Here is a 27,070-nt window from a genome sequence, read left to right as displayed (position 1 = left end):
CAGATCGGGGCAGCCATTTAAATTTAAATGAAGCCGCGATTATTTTAATTGCGGCTTCATTTCCCTCTTCCGATCTGGCTAATCTACATGCCTCCGTCGAAGGAGGCATGTAGTCTAGACACACCCCATAAGACCACCCAAAGTGCAGGTCCTGGGGCGGCCGCCTGGACCCATCCTATGGACAGGGCGGCTCTGGCGCTGCCCACGGGCTAAGTGACTAAAACAAGTCTCACTTAGAATGAACCCAGACTCTGACTTGGACCTGCCAGGCCATCTCTGGGGGCCATGCTGGCTCCAGCAGAGACGATCCTGGGAGAGAGCAATGGCAAGATGATCTGGAGAAAGGGGTAAACAGTGAGGTGGTAAAGTTTGCAGATGACACCAAACTGTTTAGGATCGTCAAGACAGAAGCAGACTGTGAGGGACTCCAAGAAGATCTCACCAAACTGAGTGATTGGGCAACAAAATGGCAAATGAAATGTAATGTGGATAAGTGTAAAGTAATGCACATCGGGAAAAATAACCCCAACTATACATACAGTATGACGGGGGCTAATTTGGCTACGACAAATCAGGAAAGAGATCTTGGAGTTATCGTGGACAGTTCTCTGAAAACTTCCATGCAGTGTGCAGCGGAGGTCAAAAAGGCAAATAGGATGCTAGGAATTATTAGGAAAGGGATAGAAAATAAGACCCAGAATATCTTACTGCCCCTGTATAAAACTATGGTACACTCACATCTTGAATACTGTGTACAGATGTGGTCTCCTCACCTCAAAAAAGATATTTTGGCCTTAGAAAGGGTTCAGAAAAGGGCAACTAAAATGATTAGGGGTTTGGAACGGGTCCCATATGAGGAGAGGTTAAAACGACTGGGACTTTTCAGTTTAGAGAAGAGGAGACTGAGGGGGAATATGATAGAGGTCTATAAAAGCATGAGTGGTGTGGAGAGGGCCGATAAAGAAAAGTTATTTATTAGTTCCCTAAATAGAAGAACTAGAGGACACCAAATGAAATTAATGGGTAGCAGGTTTAAAACTAATAAAAGAAAGTTCTTCTTTACACAGCGTGTAGTCAGCCTGTGGAACTCCTTGCCAGAGGAGGCTGTGAAGGCTAGGACTATAACAGCGTTTAAAGAGAAGCTAGATAATTTCATGGAGGTTAGGTCCATAAAAGGCTATTAGCCAGGGGATAAAATGGTGTCCTTGGCCTCTGTTTGTCAGAGGCTGGAGAGGGATGGCAGGAGACAAATCGCTTGATTGTGTCTTCGGTTCACCCTCTCTGGGGCACCTGGTGCTGGCCACTGTCGGCAGACAGGATACTGGGCTAGAAGGACCTTTGGTCTGACCCAGTACCGTTCTTATGTTCTTATGTTCTATGTTCAAGACATTGCTACGGGTGCCTTGGACAGCGCCCCTGAGGGTGTAAATGTCGCTGGTGGCTCCCCCCACAGCGCCTACCCTGGAAGCAGAGAAACTCCCCTCAGCCAGGAGCCAGTCCTGGGGGGGAAGGGGGGACAAAGGGGGCAGAATGGGGCGGAGCCAGGCTAGACACCGGCGAGGAGACACCCGGGTGAGTTCCCCTAGACCCCGGGGGATCTGTGACTCGCTAGACACGGGGGATGCAGCCAAAGGAGCTGGGAACCTCGCCCTTCCCCCCTCCTTATGTCCCCTTCGGCACTTCCCCCTTCCCCGCCTTTCCAGCCCCTTCCGCTGCTCCCTCCCCCGGTCACTTGCCTCCCCCTAAGCGCGTTCTCCCTCCAGTAGCGGGATCGGGCCCTGCGAGGCAGGGCAGGGGCGCTGGGGCGGGCAGCGAGCGCTGCAGCCCGGCTCCGTGTCGCCAGGACCCCCAGACAGGAAGGGGCTGGGGGCGGCGGTGCTGGGAGGCAGGAGGATCAGGCTGAGAACAAAGGCCACACGGGTCTGTGCTGGGGAGAGCCCTGCATTAGTCCCAGGGGGAGAAGGGGGCTTTCTACCGCTGGGACCAGCCCCCGGGCTCTGCCCGCACCAGCCGGAGACAGCAGGTAATTCAGGGAGATGGGGGGCGGTGATCCCCTCCTCCTTTCGCTCCTATTGATCTTCGGTCCCCCCGGATTTTGCCCCATTTTCTCGCTAATTGGCCGGTGTCAATCAATTGGATGCCTCGCCCCCTTGGGTCTGCAGCGCCTTGTCCCTGGTCAGCTGGGAGCTTTGGTAGCATCAGGGTCAGTGGGGGCTGTTTGGGGCAGCGTTGAGACACGGCTGGCTCTGGGGTGGGGTTGGGGGGGCTGATCTCTGCCAGCCACAGGGCATGGGAAGGACACGGGGGGGGGACAAGTATCTCCCCCCTTGTGCCCAGCCCAAATTAGCCAGTCCCAATTGCTCCCTTCCCCTCCGCCAGCGCCATGCAGGCACCAGCTGCTTGCTTCGTTCCTAGACCCGCTGCCAGCCTTTCCCCTGAGAATGTCGCAAGGCCCAGGCTTCCTGATGCCACGTGGCTGGTCGGCAAAAAAAAAGGGGGGGGGGGTGTCATCGCTTCCTGAACATGGCTGTTCACTTTTCCCTCCCCTCCCCTCATCACTGACCATCCAAGCAAAATCCAGGCAGGTCACTCTAACGTGTGTGTGTGTGTGTGTGTGTGTGTGAGAAGGGGGGGTTCTCTTATATTAGCAAATATTGTGGTTTTGCCCCCATTTTTTCGCTCCTCAGTCTACAGTTGCCAGGTGTCCTGGTTTTGAACCGGACAGTCCAGTATTTGAGCTTTCTGTTGGGGAAACAAATTGAGAAAATATAAATGTCCCGTATTTTCTAAATAAGATGTCATGTAGATTGTGATGTAATGTCAAGTGTGTCCTGGTATTTTTGTTGAAACCATCTGGCCACCCTACACTGATTTGTAATTCTTGAAAAATCTCACCCCTTTATCTTTCTAGTGGTCCAGGACTGATTCCTGAGCCCTGAGATTTGAGATGGAATTATTGGATATTCCCCTCCAATCTCAAAAATTGCCCTTTCATCAAATTCGTGAATATTGAGTGATATCAAATTGTGGCACGTTTTGCCTCTTTTTCTCTCTATTGAGTATTTGAGAAAGTTTGTGTGTCTTTGTGTTTGTCCGCTTGTTCAAGAACTCCCCCTAAATCAGGGAGGTGGAACCTTTTTTGGGTTGAGGGAGCTGCTGACCCACAGAAAAATCAGTTGGGGGTCGCACACAAGTGAGAAGCAAAGTGAGAAGCCCCTGACTGACAAGAAGAAAGATTCTCCCCACATTGCCCTTGCACCAGAGCCTAAGGAGGCCCAGACTAGTAGATTTTGTGTGCTCCAGCCCTGCGGATGGGTGGTAGGAGGGCTGGTGTGCCAGCATAGGCTCCTCAATGCGGAGCCTAGGCGGCCAGATCCAGGCAAGCCAGGGGCCCCTGGGCCTGAGGTGAGCCTGGGCCTGCCACAGCAGCAGCCCCAGGCTAATTGTGTAGTCGATACAATTTGTATCAACTGTATGATTAATCGATAAGAGAGGCGCTCGCTACCCCCCGCTGCAGCTCTACAGTTTAAACGTAGTAGGAACCAGGTACGCAGGCAGCCCGGATCCTACTACATTTAAACTGCAGAGCTGCAGCAGGGATAGCTCCCAGGGGCTGGCACAAGACAGGACTGAGCACACCAGCTCTGGTATTGCTGCGGCTCTGCCCCCCCTGCCCACCACCCACACACCACTGAGATGGTGCTATGGGGAACCAGCTTTTAGGCCAACTCCCCCCAGCACTGGCTCCTTCTTCCCCCCTCTTGCTGCCTCTGATACAGAGGCAGCAAGGAGTGGGAAGTGAGTGGTCACGTAGTCACTCGACATCGGGTAGTCAACTACTCGACTAGTCACTTAACGCCCATTAGGGATGTATCAGAAACAAGAGCTAGCATTCCCTGTAAGCTGGGTGCTTGTACGGCCACTCAGGAGAGATTCCAATGCCGCCCAGCTGATAAGCAGAGTGACCTTACGTAGATTTGTTTTTTCTCCTGGTGGTGCACATTCACACATGCTGCAGTGCACATAACATTTATTTCACACATGGGTTGAAAAAATCCAAACATGGATGGGAAAGTTTGGAGGAACATGGACAGGAGTCATGGCTGATTTGGGAACTACAAAGTTTGTTGAAATTGCCATTAAACTTGTGAGGCAGAGGGAATTTGAGATCATGGGGAGTGGGGTCTGGACCTGCAGGAGGTGCAGCTGTACCACATGCTGTGTGTGTGGAGAGAGGGGGGAGACTGCAAAGTCTGTAGAACTTCCACTTTTTCCATTAGAGGGCTATTGGCCTTTTAAAAACCATTCTTGCGGTATCAGCTCTATTTCTCTTTTTGATTGTGGTGGGGCTACCCAGGCTGCCAGTGACCAGGATGTAGGCAGCCATGCCTAGTGGTGGGAGCCCACATCAGTAGCCAGGAATTGGGACCCTGGGTAAGAGTCAGAGTCTAAGTGGCAGAATCAAGGTCATAGCTGGAATCAGGAGTCAGAGTCCAGGGTTGGAACCTGGTTACCTGGAGTGGGGCAATCTACTACAAGCTAGCTGTGCTCATGCAGTTGTACAGAAACTGGTTCTTCTGTAGGCCTTGCTTTAGATTGACTCTGCTTGCAGGTCCTGATTCCTGACAATCATTTGTTTTATTTTGCTCCAAATACAGAAAAGAGCGATTTATTGAAAACTTTTGCTTCTTCTGCGTTATTATTAATACTTCTACCATTTCCATCTAGTAATGTACCAATACCATTGTTAGGATTTGTTTTGTTCTTAGTACTGTACATTTTAAAAAAATCTTTATATCATCCTTAGTTCTGCTGGCCATAGAAGTTTCCTTGTGACCCTTTGCTTCCCTTTTCAATTTTCTACAATTCCAAGCTTCTGCCTTACAGTCTTTCCTATCAACTTCCTCTTTCTTTTATTTGTTATATATTATTTCTTTATTTTGAGGGAGATGGGATTCCTTACAGGGGACTGTACCAGGCTCCTACTGGGACTCCATCTACTGCATTAGTTTTGGTCTTGTAACTGTGATATAAATGTGAAGACCCTGCCTCCCTCTGCCCTCTGGGTGGCATGAGGCACTCCTAGGGTGTGTCTAGACTACATGCCTCCTTCGACGGAGGCATGTAGATTAGCCAGATCGGAAAAGGGAAATGAAGCCGCGATTAAAATAATCGCGGCTTCATTTAAATTTAAATGGCTGCCCCGATCTGCCGATCAGCTGTTTGTCGGCAGATCGGGGGAGTCTGGACGCGATGCCCCGACAAAGAAGCCTTTCTTCATCGACACAGGTAAGCCTCGTGAAACCAGGCTTACCTGTGTCGATGAAGAAAGGCTTCTTTGTCTGGGCATCGCGTCCAGACTCCCCCGATCTGCCGACAAACAGCTGATCGGCAGATCGGGGCAGCCATTTAAATTTAAATGAAGCCGCGATTATTTTAATCGCGGCTTCATTTCCCTCTTCCGATCTGGCTAATCTACATGCCTCCGTCGAAGGAGGCATGTAGTCTAGACACACCCCTATTCTCACCTTACCCTTATGTCTCCTAGGCTATGTCTAGACTACAACTTTTTTTCGGAAAAAGGTACGCAAAATGTGTTTCGCAATTTGTGTACCTTTTTCTGCCTTTTTTTTTTCTGAAGAGGCTTTTCTGAAATTTGGCCTATCTACACTGGGCCAAATTTTGGAGAAAAAAACAAACCCTCTTTCAGAAGATCCCTTCTTTCTTGTGAAACGTGGAAGACAGGGATTCCGAAAGAGCACATCTGCTCTTCCGCAAAAAAAAAAGCAGAAGAGCAAACACATTCCCTGGACATGCCAGAATTTTTTGGGGATACATCTAGGCTATGTCTAGACTGCAGGCTTCTTTTGGAAGAAGCTTTTCTGGAAGAGGTCTTCCAAAAAAACTGCTTCTGAAAGAAATCATCCACACTACCAAAGCGCATTGAAAAAGTGATCTGCTTTTTCGACAGATAAGAGTCCACACCGAATGGACACTATCTTGCATGTAAGCTGTGATTACTATAGGCAGAGTGACCACTAGGGCATCTGTGCTTTTTCCTCTTTCCTATTCTGTTGAAAGAACTCCCTCTCCTCTTTTCTCTCTTTTGGAAAAGGCGTTCTTTCTCGTAGAAAGATGTTTACCAATATTGGGAAAACCCCTCTGTTCTTTCAATTTTTTTTGAAAGAATGCAATTGCAGTGTGGACATGAGGTTTTTTTGGAAAAACGGTTGTTTTTCAAAAAAAACCTCTGTAGTGTAGATCTACCCCTAGCTGCTTTGAAAAGGGCAAAGAGTGGAACTCTGTTACCATGTTGTTTTCAAGAGCTTCCCTTTTTACTGACCCTCATCTCCCATAAACAGTGTGGTTATCACAGGTGCTGACTGGGGAATTATTCTTTTTCAGGGAATGGGCATCTTCTAGGAAGTGGCAGTACATTCCACCAAGGAAGAGTGGGAGTTGCGGGACTCCAGTAAAAGAGCAATCTACAGAGACATCATGAAGGAGAACAATGAGAATATGACTTGGCCGGGTAAGGATTCCTGCCCTATCCATTATTAAAAACTGAGGGGCTCGCTTCTATATGTTTTCTCATAATATAATTTTGACAGGCTTCCACATACACCCTTTTTTGCCTGCTGTCCTGCTCTGAAATTGGGGCTGAAGAAGTTTAGAATAAGTACTGTTTACAATCAGCCACCAGCAAGCAGAAACTAAGATGCATGAGAGTTTCCCAAATCATGAATGCAGGGAAACACTAGCAGTTTTCCCAAGTCCTTGTCCTGAACCCCAGAAATATACCATCTTACACTGCTCAAGAACTTCTCTTGAACAGTGCAAAGGTATTAATTATTTCACCACTTCATCAAAGGAAAGTGGGCATGCACCAGCCTTTGGAAGATGAGCAAATTTCCAAAGCACTTCAGACAAATTCATTGGTAAGAATAAAACATTACAATTGGTTTATTAACTATTGGGAGACTGATTTTAAGTGATGAGATGCGATAGGCCTAAAAGCCAGGAATAAATACAAAGTATGAAGTCTAAATCCTAAACCTTGTTAGACTAAAATGTGTTTGGATTAAGTTATTTTTCTCACCCCACTGGATGTTGCAGGCAGGTTACAGTCCTTAATACACAGGCTGACTTTCCTCCTCAGCTAGGGAACCAGTCTTTTCAGTTCAAGTCTTGTCTTTCTGGTATTCTTGTTGATGATAGTGTAGGTGGGGAGAAGAAAGATAATCTCATGATGCCACTGTCTCTTATTTTATACCCTCAATCCACTAGAAAATATTAGCTCAGACCCCAGACCAATGCTCCTTGTAAACTGTGCCCATGTGCAGATGCACAGGAGAGATTCCTGTGCCACCTAGCTAGCTGATTAGCCAAGTGCCAACAGTTAGATTTTTGTTTCTACTGGTGGTGCACATTCACACATGTCTTACTGAACATAAATTTTATTCCACACATGGATGAGATAAATCTACACATAGATGGATTAGAGGGAACCATTAGCCTTGAGGTAGACCTTGTGCAACTAAGTCATAGATCAGAGGAGTAGTCAGAGTTGAGCAATCCAGATTGTGTGATGCTTGTGCTGCTCTCTTACATAATTGTAAATCCCTTATTTATTGACTTCCTGGCTGATTAATGGTTATTTAATACTCACCTGGGTTTGGTTACCCACTTTGTTGCCCCTGGGGACTCCGAAATCCACACCATATTTCAATAGCAGCCATATAACAGACCTCATAACTTCATATACATGAACAATATGCAGATTTTGATAAAACAATGAGTTTCAGCAGATCATGCTCTTCCTTTCCTATGATACTTTACATCTCATGCTTTATATGAAATATCACAGCCATATATGAATGATGAATATGGGGGCTACAGGGTGCTACTTTGAGGTACAGTGTGTTACAGGAGGCCTTGTAGAAAAGTGTGTCAATGCACTCCAAGATTTCATAGGAATCTTTCAGAAAGAACTCTTGGAAATTTACTGGAGGTGCTTCTCAGTTCTCTGCCAAAAATTCCTTGGCAGAGCTGCTTTGTTTCTTCCTCCATTGTAAGAAACTTTCCCATGTCAATCCGCAATCATTTGTGCAGGCACCAAAGCAGTGCACAGGCGAGTGGCTTAAGCACCTGGTCTGAAGCTACACATATGCAGGAGATACGCCCTTGTGTACCCGCAAGAATGAGATATCAGGTTCAATGACCCCTGCTTGTGGAAAATAGTGGCAGAATTTACAGTAGTGTCTTTAGTTTTTAGTGATTCCTTTGCAAAATTACCTAGACCCATCTTCGATCTCCCTTCCCCAAACTCATAGGCTGTGTGTACATTGGCGCCCCTTTCCGGAAAAGGGATGCTAAGGTAGACTTCGGAATTGCAAATTCCGCGGGGGATTTAAATATCCCCTGTGGCATTTGCATTTACATGGCTGCCGCTTTTTTCCGGCTTGGGGATAAGCCGGAGAAAAGCGCCAGTCTAGATGTGATTCTCCGGAAAATAAGCCCTTTTCCGGAGGATCTCTTATACCTACTTCTTTTCTCCGGCTTATCCCCAAGCTGGAAAAAAGCGGCAGCCATGTAAATGCAAATGCCGCGGGGGATATTTAAATCCCCCGCGGAATTTGCAATTCCGAAGTCTACATTAGCATCCCTTTTCTGGAAAGGGGTGCCAATGTAGACACAGCCATAATGTTTAGGGCTCTGTCCAAGTGCTATGCTAGCCAAGGGAGGGGGAGAAAGAGGTGATTGTAACTATTATGATTCAGTACTGCCTCTGTTGATGTGTTTCTGCAGCAGTGGTCTTGAGGGGAACCCCTTACACACTGGTGGAGCACTTGTTCAGATAAGAACGTGACCCAAGCAGAGTCAAGAGGACATGCTTAGAGAGGTGCTCCAAATGTCAGATACCACAGGCCACAAACACAGGGCGTGACTAGAGACAAGTAATGAAAAATGGAAAATATTTAGGCAGGAAAGGGAGCAGGGCCAGAAGCATATTTTGAGGGCCAGGAATGGATGATAAAAACTGATGGAGGACCAAACAGAGATGCTAAAGTCCCTGATTTAGCTACAATCAAAACACAAATGCTTGCCTCCCTCTGCAGCCTAGACATGACTATGTGTTATGCCTTTCCCAGATTCCACCCACACATTCCTTACATGTGCCCTGCCTGTCACAGTGCCCTTTGCACTCCACCCTACGGATACATTCCTTCACTACAGCTGGACTTATACACAGCTCTGAGAGCCTCCATTAAAAGACTGCTCCTCAGTGATCTATCCCTTGCAAGACATCAAATTCTGTCCTTTTCTTCACTCAGCACATAGTCAACCTGTGGAACTCCTTGCCAGAGGTTGTTGTGAAGACTAGGACTTTAATAGGGTTCAAAAAAGAGCTAGATAGATTCGTGGAGGTTAGGTCCATCAATGGCTATTAATCAGGATGGGTAGGAATGGTGTCCCTAGCCTCTGTTTGTCTGGAAGTGGGTGACAGGAGAAAAATCATGTGATGCTTCCCTGTTGTATTCCCTCCTTCTGGGGCATCTGGTATTGGCCATTGTCGGCAGAAGGGATACTGGGCTGGATGGACCTTTGGTCTGACCCAATATGGGCGTTCTTATGTCAATTCTGCTCCAAAGCCTCTCTGATTCAAATAGCCTCCCCACTCGTTTTTTTATGCCCCACTAATAGTCCTAGTATCTAGCTGCTCAATCAGCTGACAGGCAATCCGCCTTCATGCTCCACCCCTGGGTAAACATTTCTCTCTTAGCTTCACAAATATTATGAAGAGCACATCAGGCTGTTATTACCATGGGAATATTTTCCTCGCTAACCTGCCATAAAGGAGCACCCTGCATTCAGTGGCCCCTCCCTGTAGTTCCCAAACCTTAGCTCTGTGGGGAGAGGCAGTGGACAGCTGGAAGCCACAGGGAGGATACACTGCTTTAGCTTCATGGAGAGAGGTGGTAGCAAAAGCAACGGCTCTCCTTGCAGCTTCCAGCTGTTTGTTGCTGCCTCTCCACACGGTCGCAGCTCCCAGTTTACCAGTTCCATGCAGGGAAGAGGGCCTTGCAGCATCATGTAATCATGCAGGGCAGCAAACCCTGGCAAAAATCTGCCTCCCCAAGTGTCACTTCTGGCTTCTGAGTAGTTTAATAGAGGGGGAGGTCTCAGGGCTCCCGCCCCATAAAGTGTGCCTACTGGAGCTCAGGGTTTCAGCAGGAGCAGGGCACCCCTGGGAGTGGTTTCAAGAATTCACCCCTGGTTTTTAGGGATAAAAAAATCACTTGATGGTGGCCCAAAATCTATATATTGTGATTCGGGGTGGGGGGAAGGGGGAGGATTTTTTTGTAACCAGTGCCTGTAGAGTCATGGTTTTTAAGCTCTCTTGCAGGCCCTCACCTTCTGCACTTGGAGTGCCAGAGTGGGGAACAGCCTTGACACCTTTTATATTCTGATTCCAACTGGAACACGCACAGCGGAGCGGGGGGAAGGGCAGAGGGGTGTAACCCTGGTGTGCCAGTTTGGGTCTGAAACACCCCATCACAATGTGTCATATCCTAAGTCCGTGGTCACCAACCGGTCCATCTCGAGGTGTTCGCCCCCCCCCCCATTTCCCCCATCCCCAAGAAGCCCCACTGCCTACCTCCAGTGAAAATGGAGGTAGTGCCAGCTTCCCGCGGGGTGGACGGAAGTCCTGCAGCTGCGCACCAATTCCGGGTGTTCCAGAAGTGCACTGGCTGCTCCTCTCCCTCGGGTCTGTGGTGTGCCAGAACTTGCGGGGGGTGGTCCCTCCTCTGCCCCCACTGGCTCCCTGTCCCCTGCTGCAGAACCCTGCCCCCACCCCAGCACTCTGTCCCTCCCACATCACCTACTAGCACCCTTCCCCAGTCCCATGTCCCCTGCTCCCACCAGCACAGTTGGGGCCACATTAGTGAGCCTGGGGGGAGGGGGGTTGGAAGGAGGTTTTTTTTTTTTGCATCTCCCTTGTGTGGCCCAACTGACTTTTCTGTGGGTCAGTGACTCCCTGACTCAAAACAGGTTTCCTGCCCTTCTCATAAATAAAGACAATGCAGAAACTTTTTGTGTTTGACATAGTATTTTATTTAAAAATTAAGCCTGGCCAACAAACCCCCAATTGGGGCCAACCACCCATCTGGCTGCAGCATTATAACACTCCTGCACCCCCCCAGACCCTAGATCTGAGCCTGTCAAACACTGGAACCCCTTGCCCTGAGCCCCTCACATACCCCAACCCAAATTCCTGCAGCCTCACAGCCACAAGCCTGTGGCTTGCTTAGTACCACAACCCTCCATCTGACCCCAACACTCCCCAGCCTGAAGCCCCCTCTCCGAGCCAGCATCTTCTTCTCCACCTTCTCCTGCATCCACATTTCCTCCCAGAACTTGCACCTCTCACCCCTTCCCACACCCAAATCCCTCATTCCCACCCCAGAGCTCATACATCCTGTCTCAACCCAGTGAGGGAACGGCTAGACTGCAGGAGTTTTTCCAGGATTCCAGAGATATCCTGGAAAAACTCTTCCACATCCAGGGATGCATTTGTTCTTTTGGTTTTTTTAGTGGCAAAGCAAACATGCTGTTTCGGTAACCCATATATTCCTCGTTCCATGAGGAATCAGGGGGATTCCAAAAGAAGAGATTTTTCTAACATTTGGTCCAATCTAGAAAGGCCAAATGTTGGAAAAACCTCTTCCTACAGAAGAATTGGGAAAAAAAAGTGGCAATATAGAGTGTATAAGGGCTGGGGATAGCGAGTGATGGAGAGGAGGAGAATAGAGAGGGGAGGGCTTCAAGGAATGGGTGGGGTCTTGGGGGAAGGATGGGGTGGTAGATCTTTGCTTGTTCTGAGATTTAAAAAGTGATCTTGGGTGTAAAAAGGTTGGCGACCACTGTCCTAAGGAGAGATATGGCTCATGACTTCCTACCCCTCCTGGTACCTGACAATAGCTGGTTGTCTGACCTCCTGTCATACTGGGTGTTTGGACAGAATATGGAAGCAAAATTTATCCTGTCAGGAAAAAAAGTTTAGTTCATTTAGTTCATGATTTTTCTCCATCTCTCTAGCACTTACTTTGATTTCCTCTCCCATTTACCTTTCTTGTTTCTGAGGTTTCTCTCTCAATCCCAGCAGGTGATGGGATGGTGAATGAGAATGTGGAGCAGAATTTTCAGCAGATGGATGCTGAGCAAGTGGAATCACACAGGATGTTATTACGAAGATCCAAAGAGAATGTGTCCGGAAATCTTGAGCAAGGAAAATTGTGTGAGAGTCAATACAGGCAAGAGAAGCAGCCAGGGGAGAAAGAGGGCAACTCTATTAATTGTCATGCAACTCACAAAGACCTCAGGGGAACCGCTGACCAGCACACAGTTCTCTCAGAAGAGGAAAAGAAAACGTGCACTGAGTGTGGGAAAAGCTTCCGAGGACGCTCAGGCCTTAGTAATCATAAAAAAATCCATACTGGAGAGAGACCCTATGAATGTAGTGAGTGTGGCAAAACCTTCATTCAGAGCTCACATCTTATTAGACATGTGAGAATCCACACTCAGGAACGACCCTACGAATGCTATGAATGCAGGAAAAGCTTCACTCGGAGCTCAGACCTTACTATACATCAGCGAATCCACACAGGGGAGCGGCCCTACAAATGCAGTGATTGTGAGAAAACCTTTGCTCAGCGCTCAGCCCTTACTAAACATCAGAGACTCCACACAGGGGAGAGACCCTATGAATGTAGCGAGTGTGGGAAAAGCTATACGCGGAGTTCAGACCTTATCACACATCAAAGAATCCACACAGGGGAGAGACCCTACAAATGCAGGGATTGTGGGAAAACATTCACTTGGCGCTCTGCCCTTACTACACATCAGAGTATCCACACAGGGGAGAGGCCCTATGTATGCCAAGATTGTGGAGAAACCTTTGCTCAGCGCTCAGCCCATATTAGACATCAGAAAATCCACACAAGGGAGAGGCCATATGAATGCTGTGAATGTAGGAAAAGCTTTACTGAGAGCTTACACCTTATTACACATCAGCAAATCCATACAAGAGAGAAACCCTATGAATGCTGTGAGTGTGGGAAAAGGTTCAATCAGAGCTCATACCTTACTAAACATCAGAGGATCCATACAGGAGAGAGACCATATGAATGCTGTGAGTGCGGGAAAAGATTCACTGACCATTCTAGCCTTACTAAACATCAGAGAATCCACACAGGGGAGAGACCCTATGAATGCTGTGAGTGTGGGAAAAGTTTTACTGAGAGTTCACACCTTATTACACATCAGACAGTCCACACTGGTGGGAGATCCTATGAATGCTCAGAGTGCAAGAAAAGCTTTATTGACCGCTCAACCCTTACCAAACATCAGAGAATCCATATAGCAGACCAATCCCATCAGTGCAGTGAGTGCGGGAAAACCTTCTCTCAACGTTCACATCTTATGAACCATGAGAGAATTCACACAGGAGAGAGTCCCTATGAATGCAATGAGTGTGGGAAAACCTTCACTTGGCGCTCAGCTCTTAGACATCAGAGAATACACACTGGGAAGAGACCCTATAAATGTTGTGAATGTGGGAAAAGCTTTAATGAGAGCTCACAACTTGTTAAGCATCAGAAAGTTCACAAAGGACACAATAAATCATAACAAAAATCTTATCTAGGCTCACAAATGTTTTTTCTTTAATACTTTTCCTAATTCTGACATCAAGACCTTTAAGGCTGTTTGCATCATTTGTTTCACCGTGGACCCTCAACTCCCCATGTGGTTGCCCACTTTTGTGTTTTGCAATTCACCCTTCTTTGGAGTGAATCCCATAGTCCTTTCTGTAAAACTCCATTGTCCTATGACTCATAGAAATGTGTCCCCCTTCTCCCAGGAATATCAGCTTAAAGTGCAGGAAGTAAGGATAATCTCAAATAACAACATAAAATTTATCTGGGCCTCCTCTCTAGTAAACTTTTCCAAGAGTTAGCTCTCTTAGGGTATGTCTACACTACAGCGCTAATTCGAACTAACTTAGTTCGAATTAGTTAATTCGAACTAAGCTAATTCGAATTAGTGCATCCAGACTTAAAAACTAGTTCGAATTAGCGTTTTGCTAATTCGAACTAGCATGTCCACACAGAGTGGACCCTGAACAGAGGTTAAGGATGGCCGGAAGCAGTGCTGGCAGGGCATCAGAGGAGGACTTAGAGCGTGGAGCTGCTGTCTCAGGCTAGCCGAGGGCTGTGCTTAAGGGGACCCGACCCCCACCCCGGACAGACAGTTCTCAGGGTTCCCCGCTTGCAAAGCAGTCCTGGCTTGGAGTGCCCTGAGTGCCCACACGCGGAACATCACAGCACTCGGCCATCACCCCGGCTGGACTTGCCACAGGCTGCCATCCGGGGGGAGGGGGCGATCGGGGGGCTGCAGGAGAGCTTCCACCCCGAGAAGCCCGCAGAGCCAGCCCAGTCCTCCCCATCGGGGGCGCGTACCCCATTCCTCCCTCACCTCCTTCCACTTACCCTTCCCTAGCCCCCCTTCCTGATGCACAAAATAAAGAAAACGTGTGTTCAAAAATAGAATCTTTCTTTATTGAACAAAACTGGGGGAGACTGGGAAAAAGAGGTGGGAGAGGGGAAGAGAGAGGCTGGGAGAGGGGAGGGCAACTAAAATGATCAGGGGTTTGGAACAGGTCCCCATATGAAGAGAGGCTGGGACTTTACAGCTTAGAGAAGAGGAGATGGAGGGGGGGATATGATAGAGGTCTATAAAAGCAAGAGTGGTGTGGAGAGGGTGCATAAAGAAAAGTTCACCATTAGTTCCCATAATAGAAAGACTAGAGAACACCAAAGGAAAGGAATGGGTAGAAGGCTTCAAACTAGTAACAGAAAGTTCTTCTTCACTAAGCAAATAATCAACCTGTGGAACTCCTTGCTGCAGGAGGCTGTGAAGGCTACAACTAGAACAGAGTTTAAAAAGAAGTTAGATCAAGTCATGGAGGTTGGGTCCATGGAGTGGTATTAGCCAGGAGGTAGAAATGGTGTCCCTGCCCAAAGTTTGTGGAAGGCTGGAAATGGATGGCATGAGACAAATGGCTTGGTCACTGTCTTTGGTCCATCCCCTCCAGGGTACCTAGGGTTGGCTGCTGTCGGCAGACAGGCTACTGGACTAGATGGACCTTTGGTCTGACCCAGTACGGCCATTCTAAGCTCAGGGCTCAGGGTCGGAGGTCTGAGTGGACCACCCTCATTTTTATGCAAACCTGCTCCTGGGTGGCCAGGCTGGCAGCTCTCCTGCCCTAGACGGCCACTTTCCTGTGCCTAGTGCGGAGATCGTGGACGAGGTCCACGATGTCTGCACTAGACCAGGCGGGTGCCCACCTCTTGCGGTCCTGGCCAGGCTCCCGGGAGCCTCCAGCCTGGTCTCGGGAAGAGGCGGAGGGCTGGGAGGAAGCGGGTGGCTGGCTCATGCCATGCCAGGTGCAGGGTCTGCTGGCTGGGTGCTGGCAGGCTTGCACCTGGCACGGGCACCGTAGCCAGCCCGTGCCCCTTTAAGGGCTCCGGGGCCGGGAGGGGGGCATACAAGTTTTCCTGGTGGTGCCCAGAGTGGCCGCCAGGGAAAGCTGGGGAGGGCTAGCCTCCCACTAGTTCGAATTAAGGGGCTACACACCCCTTAATTCAAACTAGTAAGTTCGAACTAGGCTTAGTCCACGTGCAATGAGGTTTATCTAGTTCGAACTAAGCGCTCCGCTAGTTCGAATTAAGTTCGAACTAGCGGAGCGCTAGTGTAGCGCCTATGAAAGTTAATTCAAACTAACGTCCGTTAGTTTGAATTAACTTTGTAGTGTAGACATACCCAGAGGGTGTCTCTACACAACAAAGTTATTTTGGAATAATGGCTGTTATTCTGAAATAACTATGTGAGCGTCTACACAGCAATTCTGTCATTTCAAAATAATTTAAAAATAATGGACAACTTATTCCAACTTCTGTAAATCTCATTCTATGAAGAATAATGCCTCTGAAATAGCTATTTCCGAAATAAGGCCTGTGTAGATGCTCCACTTCTGCTATTTCAAAATAGCCCCTCACACGGGCCATTCTAAGTTATTCCTCGTGGGGCTTGTCAAGGGGCTCGTCTCCCCTTGGCTTCATCACAAAGTTCAGGTCCCTCTATCAGGGGATATACAGCCCTTGCGGCCTAGTTATAAAGTTCAGGGGGATATACAGCTCGAGGCCTAATTTCAAAGTTCCTGCCCCTCTCTCAGGGTATATACCGCCATTGAGGCCTAGTCACCAGAAAAGCCTCCCCCGTCCAGGCGGTTGATTGTCCAGGGTAGGGAAACGGGTGGTAGGGGGACCTGGGTCCTCCCTCTCCATGGGTCCCAGCCCAGGGCCTGTTAGGCAGAGACTATTGCTCCTTTGCCCTGGCACCCCTGTAGTCTGTTGGCCTCCCGGACCGGTCCTTACTGGGGCTGGTGCTAGGCTGCAGGCGCTCCTGCCTCCCAGGGGGTGGCGGCTGCTGGCTCTGCTCCAGGGTCAGCTACGGGCAGCGACTTGGGTCTCAGCTGCTGCAGAAACACAGGTGCAGCCTGACCTACTCCTTCCCCCTGCAGCCTCCCTCGCTGCGGGGCTCTCTCTGCCTTTATACTCTGGCTCTGCAGGGAGCATGACCAGGGGTTGGGGGGAGGGGTGAATGGCATCCCAGCATCCCCGCCAGAACATGCTCAAAGCCTGCTGCTCAGCGCATGCACCCAGTGCCTGGAGAGCGGCGGCGGCGGCAGGGTCTCTGCTCCGGGACCGGGGCATAAGGTTGGGGGGAGGGGGGATTGGGTTACAGTGGGGAAGGGAGGTGTCTGGCTCTGGGGAAGGAGGGGAGTTGGATTGGGTGGAGAGGGAGGGTGCGCATGGCGTCTCAGCCAGCACATGCTCAAAGCCGGCTGCTAAGAGCACGGGCCCCAGCGCCTGGGGAGATGCACGTGGCGGTAGCAGCAGCAGTGGCTCCGGCTCCGGGACCCGGGCATAAGGTTGTGGGGAGGGGGATTGGGTTAGAGTGGAGAGGTGGGCTTGGCTCTGGGGGAGGGTAGGGGAAGGGGACTGGTTTAGAGTGGGTGGGGCTGGCTCGAGGGGAGAGGAGGAGGATTGGGTTAGAGTGGGGAGGGGGCCCTGGCTCTTGGGGAGGAGAAGGCAGGGGACAGGATGGGAATTGGGTTGGGGGAGGGAGGGAGTAGGAATCCCGGTACTGCATGTCAGCTCCAACTTCTCAGGAAGTGCGCGGTTGTCGTGGGAAACAGAGGAAGAGCACACGCTTCCTGAGAAGTTGAAGCTGGCATGCAGTCTCGGGACTCCTACACACACACACCCTACACAGGCAGGCAGCAGGGGGGAGGACGTCCCCAGCCCAGTGACAGACCCAGTGTTTTAGAAAGTGCGCCAGCTATTTATGGGAGGAGGGTGGAGGGGAAGAGCAGCCCACACACTTCCTTAGATCTGGAATCCCCAGGTACCGGACAAGCTGCCCTTGTACCCTCCCCCTGGCCAAAGCCCCTCCCCACCAGCACCCTGCCACCTGCCCTAGCATCTTGCCCCAGCACTCTGTCCTCTTCCCCTACCATCACAGCTGGGGCCACATTAGTGAGGCTTGTTTTTTTTTTGGAGGGGTTGTTTTTTGCATCTTAGTTGTGTGGCCCCAACTGACTTTTCTGTGGATCAGGGACCCCTAACTCAAAACAGGTTCCCTGCCCCTCTCATAAATAAAGACAATGCTGAAACACATTGGCTATGTCTAGACTACATCCCTTTTTCGGAAAAGGGATGTAAATTAGACGTATCGCAATTGCTAACGAAGCGGGGATTTAAATCTCCCGTGCTTCATTAGCATAAAAATGGCTGCTGCTTTTTTTTCCGGCACGGAGCTTTGTCGGAGAAAAGCGCCAGTCTAGACGCTGATATTTCGAAAAGTAAAGCCTTTTCTGAAAGATCCCTTATCCCTTATTTCAAGAGGGATAAGGGATCTTTCGGAAAAGGCTTTATTTTTTGAAAGATCGGCTAAAATGGCCATAGGAGCTTTCTTGCACAAGAGAGCGTCTACACTGGCACGGATGCTTTTGCGCAAAAGCACATCTCTTGAGCAAAAGCACATGCCAGGGTAGACGCTCTCTTGTGCAAATACTTTAACACAAAAACTCTTGCGTTAAAAGTATTTGCACAAATCTTGCCAATGTAGATGTAGCCCTGCAGTCTAGCTGTACCCTCACTGGGTTGAAACAGGTTGTGTGGGCTCTGGGGTGGGAATGAGGGGTTTGGGTGTGGAAAGGGGTGAGAGGTGCAAGCTCTGGGAGGGAATTTGGATGCAGGATGGGGTGGCGAAGGGGATGCTGGCTCAGGGAGGGGGCTCCAGGCTGGGGAGTGTTGGGGTCAGGTGGAGAGTTGGGGTACTGAGCAAGCCACAGGCTTGTGGATGTGAAGGTGCAGGAGTTTGGGTTGGGGGATGGGAGGGGCTCAGGGCAGGGAGGTTAGGAGTATAATGGGCTCAGGACACAGATTTGTGGTGTGTGGATGGTGTAGGAGTGTTGTGGATTAACACTGAGGATGTGGGGGTACAGGAGTTTAGCGTTATGAGAGGCTCAGGACAGGGGGTTCCAGGGTATGATAGGCTCAAATCTAGGGTGGGGGGGGGGTGCAGGAGTGTTATGATGCTGTGGACAGATGGGGGTTTGTTGGCCAGGCTTCATTTTTAAATAAAATATGTCAAACACAAAAAGTTTCAGCATTGTTTTTATTTATGAGAACCTGTTTTGATTCAGGGGTCACTGAAAAGTCAGTTGGGGTCACACAAGTGAGATGCAAAAAAAATAACGCCTCCAAAGCTTCACTAATGTGGCCCCAACTGTGCTGGTGGGAGCAGGGGACATGGGACTGGGGAAGGGTGCTAGTGGGTGCTGGGGCAGAGGACAGGGTGTCAGTGGAGGCAAGGGGCAGGGTGCTGGTGGGGATACGGGCCAGGATGCCAGTGGGAGCAGAATGCCAGTGGGAACAGGAGGCAGGGAATCCTCAGCACACGCCTCCCCCGCCCCCCACCCAGATGATGGAAGCTCCGGCAAGAGCCTCCTTCTGGGACTCCTCCCCTCTCCCCCGCAAAGGAGGAAAGCCCCAGTGCACATTTCCCCCCGGGACTCCTCCCCCATCCCCAGCATGCACTTACCCTCTGGACTCCTACCTCCTTCCCCACAGAGGAGGGGAGCCCTGGTGTGTGCCTCCCCTTCCCTCTCTTCCCCCCCCCCCAAGCCCCAGCACATGCCTTCCTTCGGGACTCCTACCTCCTCCTGGCGCACCACAGACCTGGGGGAGGGGAGCAGGCAGCGCACTTCCGGAAACCCCGGAAGTAGCGTGCTGCTGCCAGATTTTGCTCCACCCTGCGGGAAGCTGGCACTACCTCCATTTTCGGAGGTAAGTAGTGGGGCTTCTTGGGAGTGGGGGTATTGGGGGGGGCCAAATGCCTTGTGATCGACTAGTCAAGCCCTCCTGATGACCAGTCGATCGCAATCGACAGGTTGGTGACCACGGCTTTACAGAAAGCTCTAAATGTGAGCTTTTTTCCCAGACCAGATCACCATAGGCAATGCTGAAATGACCATAGCAATCCTGGAAGTCTTGGTATACCCCTTCATGCTATGGTTCATGAAGCAGTAGAAAGAAAAGCTAGCTAGCAGAAAGAACTGTTTTACAATAGCATGAGTAGATGCTGGATGACCGTGGAATGTTTGTTTGGAAGGTTAAAGATGTGCTGGAATGGTTTCATGCCCAGTCTTTCTTCAATTTGGTGGCACAGGTCTAGGCTAGGAACTTTATATCGACCTCAATCAGACTCTATAGTCTACTAGAAGTGGAGATTCCATTAAAAATAGCAATTTTTCTGCAGCTATTTCATTTTCAACACTATTTTATATACATTGTGTACACAGCACCTACAAAGGGAAAATTCTACAAAAAACCGACTTCTCTTTCCTCCATATTGGCATCATGAAAGGCAGCATTTCTGATGCCACAGAAAGAGCTAGGGAATATCTTCTGCTGACCCTGGGTTACAGATGCTCTGGGTACCAAATATATTGGCATTTTGCCTAGTTCCCAGTCTTTCCAAATCATGTGAAACAATATTGACAAAATTAAACTGCACTGTGAGCATAAGCACCTACTTCAGTTAGCTGCAGTTTTCACCATGTGAGTGGAGATTTTAAATCACTACTGTTTCTTTGTTAGCATGTCCTGTAGACTGGGGGGGTTGTTGCCTGTTGCATGAGCTGAACTTGAACTTTCTCCATGTGATTGTAGAGGGGTGCAGGAAAATGGAGAAGTGATGACTTTGGCAAAAGGTCATTTGTCTCAAAGAATCCCGTAAATCTGAGCTCCATCCTGTGTTGGGGTGTATAAGTGGCTCAGGGCAGGGAATTTGGGTGTATGGTGGACTCAGGAACAAGGTTGGGGTGTGTGGGGCTGCAGGAGTGTTATGACAGGGGACTAGGGATGTGGAGATGCAGGAGTCTGGGGATCTCAGAGTTCAGGAATCTGGGGATTTTGGAGTATGAGGGGTTCACAGCAGGGGGTTCAGGTGTGTGTGGGGGGGTGCAGGAGTGTTATGGCACTGTAGCCAGATGGGGGCTGCACCCCCAAATGGGGGCTTGTAGGCCAGGCTTCATTTTTTATATAAAGTAAAATATTATGTCCAACACAAAAGGTTTCAACATTGTCTTTATTTATGGCAGGCATGGGGAATCTTTTTTGGGTTGGCAGCCACTGACACACAGAAAAATCAATTGGGGACCACACAAGTGAGAAGCAAAAAGAAGAAAACTCCCCCAAAAACCTCCAACTCTCACTGATGTGGCCCCTAACTGAAACACCTCATTCCTCTGGTGCTTCAGCCCAATGGTGGGGGGAGGAGGGAGAGAGGGACAAGGAGGACTCAGCGTCAAAGCCTCAGGCCAGATTTACTCTTCTGCGGTTCCAGAGTTAGTGGATTTTGAGGGCCCCCTAGTCTCTGGGATGGGGCCAAAATGAGGGGCTAAATATGTGGGACAGAGCTGTCAATGAATGGGATAGGGATGGGGGTGCAGGATCTGAGCGGGAGGTGGAGTGCAGGAAGGGGTGAGGGTGCAAGGTCTGGTTGGGAGGTAAGGTGCAGGAGCAAGCTGGGAGTAGGGTATCTGACTAGAGGGAGGGGGCAGAAATGGGCTGGAGCAGGCTGTTTGGCCAGGGGGCAGGAGCGGGATCAGGGTCAAGTGTCTGGACAGGCGGGAGAGGGCTGGAGCAAGAGAAGGTAGAGGAGAAGGTTGGGGGCAAATAGGGTGTCTGGCTGTGGAGAGGGGACAGGAGCAGGCTGTCTGGCCGGGGGAGAGGGGGTCAGGAAGTGTTTCCTGGGGGAAAGAACATGGCAGCACACGTAGCCATTTTTGGTCTCTGGTTCCCCACACATCAGGAGAAGGAAAAGAGTAGCACATGGGGCCATTTTGTTCCCTGCATACTGGATTCAGCAGGGAAGATCGGGGGGGGGGGGGGGGGAGGGGATTCTCCCACCACAGGAAGCCATTGCTGGCATTCCAATCTTGTGGGGGGCCCGTAAGGCTGTAGGACCAGCACTGGCTACCTGCTGCGGGGGGAGGTAGGGGGGACTGAGTTGGGGTTCCAGAAGAGCCATATCTGGCTCCCTAGTGAGCTATATTTGGATCGCGAGACATAGGTTGCCGACCCCTGAACTAAACTAACCTTCAACTAGTCTTCAGGAAGGATAGGATAGGAAGCCACATCAGAGAGGTAGAATACATGAAAATGAAAGTATCAAGTGAAATGCCAGAGTAGTTTACATCGGACGACTTGGAATCAGGACAAGAGATTCTCCCATCACATTCCCCTCTGATCCATTCAATGCTTCACTCAGCACTGTCTCAGTATAGATTTACATTTACTGAAATTATAGCATCCCATTGTTAAGGTGGATATAGTGTTTATAATATTTATGTGGTATGTGTAATATGAATAAGGTGCTTATGCTTTCAAAGACTATGAGGAAGATCTAGGACTCTGGTTTCCCACCTAAAGCCCTTCACACTCATTACCAAGCTGTGCACACCACACTACTTTCAGGTTTCACCTCTACGCAGCAGATGGTTGTGATGGTGCTTGCAATCTTAAAATGCCTGCTCAGGAGGCAAGCTCCTTGCCTACCATAGCCAGCCCATACAGGAGCGCTTGTTTTGATCCTGACCGTAGGATCATGAAGGGACCTCTAAACACCAAGCCATAGAAGGTCCCTGGGTCAGATTTCAAACAGACTATATAGGACCACTTCCTCGATCCTCGAATGGCAATTCATACTGTTTGGTCACCATAGATCCCTTTACCAAATGGGTAGAGGCCATACCAACGAGAAATTGTACAGCAAAATCAACTGCTAAGGTCCTGTTAAATCATATATTTGCAAGGTTTGGATTACCAAGTGTCATTGATTCAGATCAAGGATCTCATTTCACAGGGGGAATCACCAAACACTTGTGCACAGTGTTAGGAATTAAACAAAGATTCTACGTAGCAGGGCACCCTCAGGCTTCGGGGTTAGTCGAGAGATCAAATCAGACTATAAAGACCGCTCTCAGAAAAGTGATCTCTCAGCAAAGAAATGGGATCAGCATTTATCTCTAATCATGATGGCCATTCGTTTGACTATTAGCTCCCATGGTTTCATGCCGTTCGAGGCATTCTTTGGAAGACCTATGGTTACCCCCAAACAGTGGTGGATCCCAGGGGGAGTACCCCCATATGGTTATCAACTGAGAGCAGTCACCGACAGATACATCAAAGCACTTTTAACACCTATAACAAATGTCCAATGATCAATAGCTGCTAATTCGAAGGGGAATGTACGGAAGATGGACCAACGTTTGAATAATCAACTGCACTTTACAGAATGGGAAGTGGGAGACAAGGTCCTATATCGATTTTATAGTGAGAAAAACCACCCTCAGTCCATGGTAGATGGGGCCATGCCCCATTGTGAATAAAGTCGGCCCGATTGTTTATCAAATCAAAATGGTGTCTGGAAAGAAAAGAGTAAAGAAGTGGTTCCATAATACTCAACTAAAGCTCTGGAAAGGAGGAAGTGGCAGAGTAAATATTACTGCACAAGAACTGGTAAAGCCCCCATAGAACAGCTAAAGTAACCTTGTTGTCTTCTTTCAGATGATGAAGACTCAGCTTCTAATGTATATAGTTTTATGTTTATGTCTAAGATTAGGAAGTACCATACTCTTCATGGAAAACGAATATTGGAGGTGTGTTGTCTTGGGAAAACTGTTGTCACAATGGAATATACCCAAAACTTCTGCTCTTCTGAACCGCCCAACGTATAGACAGGCCCTAGATGTAGAGGTTTCAGAGCCACAAGGAATAATCATTTATACCCACAAATGGGATGGGAAATGTTATTTTACAGTCATCGATGAAAAAGAAGGTGAAAAGGAGTTGGTCTTTGCCTTGCGAAAAGGTAACAGTCAAACAATAATATGTACCGATAACTGGTTCGACATGGGCCTACAGCCCCATGGAGAGTGTGATTGGACCATTGACCTGAACCAGGTGGACTGCAGGAAGAAGTTGCCTTTGAGGTGTATCCTCAATTGTCATCGGTTATTGGACCATTGGGAAACATTTAAGCGCATTTTCCTCACCATTACCAGTCCATCTGTCCTAAAATCAGGCATTTCCAACATGACGGTACAGTTAATTCATCGTGATCAGGATGCAGATGTGATTCCAATCCTTATAGTTACACCAAATAATGAATGCCAAGAGGTGATATTACAGTGTGGTCAATTTGGTCACCTGACCACAACGGATCATGAAAGATCCCCTTTCTGTGCTCTAGAAGGAGTCACCACTGTAATATGGTACGAGTGTGTTGAATCCATTGAGAAGAACTTCAACGAAAGTGGAACTTGGATTGTGAGAGGTCCGTTTGAAATAGTTTATTACCTAAATCTGACAATAGCATTCCCTCCCACAGTAACCAAAATGGGTCCGTATGTTATAAAAAGGGACGTTGCAAGAAAAGTGATGGTGGAACCGCAATATATTAAAACTGTTATAATACCACTCCAGGTATCTGTGGTAAGGATTAATAACAAACGTAAGCCGTATGTGGGCCCGCTCTTAGGATGGAGGAATTGGGTCCACACAGTAATGCACAATCCAGTTTGACAGAGAGTCCAAAGGGATCTCACTGTGAAGATCATGGGAGGAATAGATGCTGGAATAGGAGTAGTCAATACTGCTAATCAAGTCCACATTGATTAGGACAACTATCTCATAGTTTCACAGCACTTTCTGATCCTATGAATCACACGCTGCTCACTTTAAATCAAGTAGAAGTTGATTTAACTAAATTATTACCCACATGGCTCGCTATCCAGGAGCAAGATCATATCACTATCCTTACCGCACTAGGAGTTATGCAGAAAAATCTATCCATCACTCTGTCATGTATACAAGCTCAAAGTTTACTGATCAACATCTCAAAGGACATCATCAGAGATGGGATAGAAGGGAAAGTTTCTGTCGCCGTGAAAAAGATTTTATGGGAGAAAACCACCAAGTTCAAACAGGATCATCAAGAGTGGTGGAAGATTATCAATTTTACATACCACTCTAAGGAAGGTCACTCCTTTAATCATCACTTTATTCCAAGCCATCAAAGATTTAGTCTATCCCATCATTCCTACAGGTTTTTATATTAACCAATCAATTATGGTACCTTTAAGTGATCGGAAATGGGTAATTTTAGAAATGGGTCCTATAAAACAATAAACATGCAGGCATGTACGGAACAGCTCGAGTTAGGGTATACGTGCACTACTGGGTTGTGGGAAAGAATCCCGTGTTTGTCTTAATGCAGCAGAAGGGACATGCAATTATGAGTCACGACCCTCCTACTCTGTACGTGAAAACAGCTCCATCATGTCCAAATGGACAGATATTGTGTCTGTATTTGCAGTGTATGTCCAAAATTTTATGTAAACACCTTTTATACAGTTCATAATCTATTACACTCTAATTTAAGTTTGTGTAAAGTGCATAGCATCCAGGGTTGCGGAATAGACCTAACGCTACATGATCCATCATCAGAAGTCGTTCAAGCTGAGTTTAAAGTGTACAATCACATTGATCTGATATAAGTCCTGATCTAATGGTGATCCAACAACTGCTGCATCATGAAAAATTGATTGGCCTTGTAAAAGCTTTAGAAGGAAAGGGTGATAGTATGAATATTTTAGTCCAACATGCTACTGATACAATTAGAGATATATCAAGGCTGGTTCAAGAGGCACAACCCAGTTGGTGGGAATGTCATGCACATTAGTGATGCTAAAATGCTATTTTCCAACCCTGTGTTTATCTGCTTGTCATTGCAAGGTTGCGTGATTGTGTATGTTTCCCTTGTTACTGTCTATGTTTGCACGAGGAGAGGCTGGTATAGAAAGGAATTTCTACTTTCTGATCCAAGAATTTGAGGTAATTTAAATTTGAAATGGTTCAAGTTGTGTTTGGTATATTGTTACATCATCTGAGGTTACAATGTATGTCTTACAATTTCAGTTAAATTACAGCACCATGAAGAAAGGTATAGGAATCAAACCTTTCTGAGCTATCATATGATCCAGTATAAATAGTTATTGTTAAAGCTTAAATGTTTGTTTTGCCACATGACTATTGTTGTTTGGAGATTCAAATAAGTCATGTTGTATGCTAGGGTTATAACATATTATGGTTGTAACTTTGTTACACTTGTATTGTTAGGATGTAATGCTTATGTCCTACCACAAATAGTGATGGTCACTTTTCCAGCTTGTCATCTGTAAAATGACCATCAAAGAGGGGAACTGTTAAGGTGGTTATAGTGTTTATAATGTTTGTGGTATGTGTAATATGAATAAAGTGCTTATGCTTTCAAAATGGCGATTGTCATCAAAGACTACGAGGAAGATCTAGGACTCTGGTTTCCTGCCTAAAGCCCTTTACACCCGTTACCAAGCTGTGCACATGGCACACAGAAGCTGTGCACACCACCCTACTTTCAGGTTTCCCGCCAAGAATATTACTAAAAGTACTGCTCCCTCGGAGTCAGTCTGACAGTAGGAGTGCAGTGATCGTTGAGGGTCCACTGTCCTGTACTGAAGGGTCAGGAGCCAGTGCTGTCTACCCATCGACATCATCTATTCTTACTTGACATCCCCGAAGCAGGACTGAAGCATAGGAACCTCGCACAACTGTGGTGGTTTCTCACACTGTGCTGTAGCGAAGGCTCAGCTTCGGTGAATATGAGATACACCAGACAGGGGTGGTTGGTTTTTATCCGCACCCAGAAGACAACATCATCGTTCCTGAACTACCCCATTGTGGCGAAGGCCCAGTGAGAACCGTGCCACTTACCAACATCATTCAACACCTTCCTGTGGTGAATACCTGGGAGCTTCCATCAAGGGCTTGATCCCTAGATTCCATCTGCAAGGGATCACTTGCTGTTCCTCCCTGAGGGCTGATCAAAGCCTACAGGTAGCAGGTCGCAAACACCATGACAACTATCTGCTGCATAGAGGTTTTGTAAAGTATAATTACCTTGTGTGTATTGGGGATCTCGCTGTCTAACTTTTCTTCTATTTGGAGTGGGAGTTGAATCTTATTGGTTGGTTATTCTTGTTGTCATTTCATGCATTTCTCTATTTAAATTTTATAATATATTGGTAAATTTAATTCTGGACTCTAGTGTGTTTCTTTGGAACATCCAACCGGTGATTAGATAAAGTACCGTTAGGGGCCTCCCTTCTCACAACCAGAGCGCATAACATCAATGAGCAGATCCTTATTCCAAATTCTAAAATTCCATTCTAAATTTGCTTGTTACTGAGACTCTGGTGTAACACTATCATCTTAATAATGAGGGAGGAGAACAGCCAGTCAATCTCCCCACAAGTGGCTTGGCCAATAGATGG

At 48.0% G+C, this 27,070-nt stretch overlaps 2 protein-coding genes across 5 annotated transcripts in view; one reads left to right on the top strand and one right to left on the bottom strand.

The window, feature by feature from the left end:
- Nucleotides 1-27,070, bottom strand: part of LOC102443733 (uncharacterized) — a 277,521-nt gene that overhangs the window by 213,381 nt on the left and 37,070 nt on the right. The window lies entirely within an intron of this gene.
- Nucleotides 1,380-14,401, top strand: LOC102444128 (uncharacterized). 4 transcript variants are annotated; one of them, XM_075907177.1, is made up of 3 exons: nucleotides 1,380-1,572; nucleotides 6,406-6,532; nucleotides 12,170-14,401. In XM_075907177.1, exons 2-3 carry the CDS (start codon nucleotides 6,499-6,501, stop codon nucleotides 13,690-13,692), a joined length of 1,557 nt encoding a protein of 518 aa, XP_075763292.1. In that variant the 5' UTR covers nucleotides 1,380-1,572; nucleotides 6,406-6,498; the 3' UTR covers nucleotides 13,693-14,401. The 4 variants fall into 4 exon arrangements, with proteins under 4 accessions (XP_075763292.1, XP_075763290.1, XP_075763291.1 ...); XM_075907175.1 differs by having other exon boundaries at nucleotides 12,167-14,401; XM_075907176.1 differs by lacking the exon at nucleotides 1,380-1,572 and adding an exon at nucleotides 1,653-2,023.

Source organism: Pelodiscus sinensis, chromosome 24 (assembly GCF_049634645.1).
Source record: "Pelodiscus sinensis isolate JC-2024 chromosome 24, ASM4963464v1, whole genome shotgun sequence".
NCBI classification, from domain to species: domain Eukaryota; kingdom Metazoa; phylum Chordata; order Testudines; family Trionychidae; genus Pelodiscus; species Pelodiscus sinensis.
This window is presented reverse-complemented; position numbering and strand designations above follow the sequence as displayed.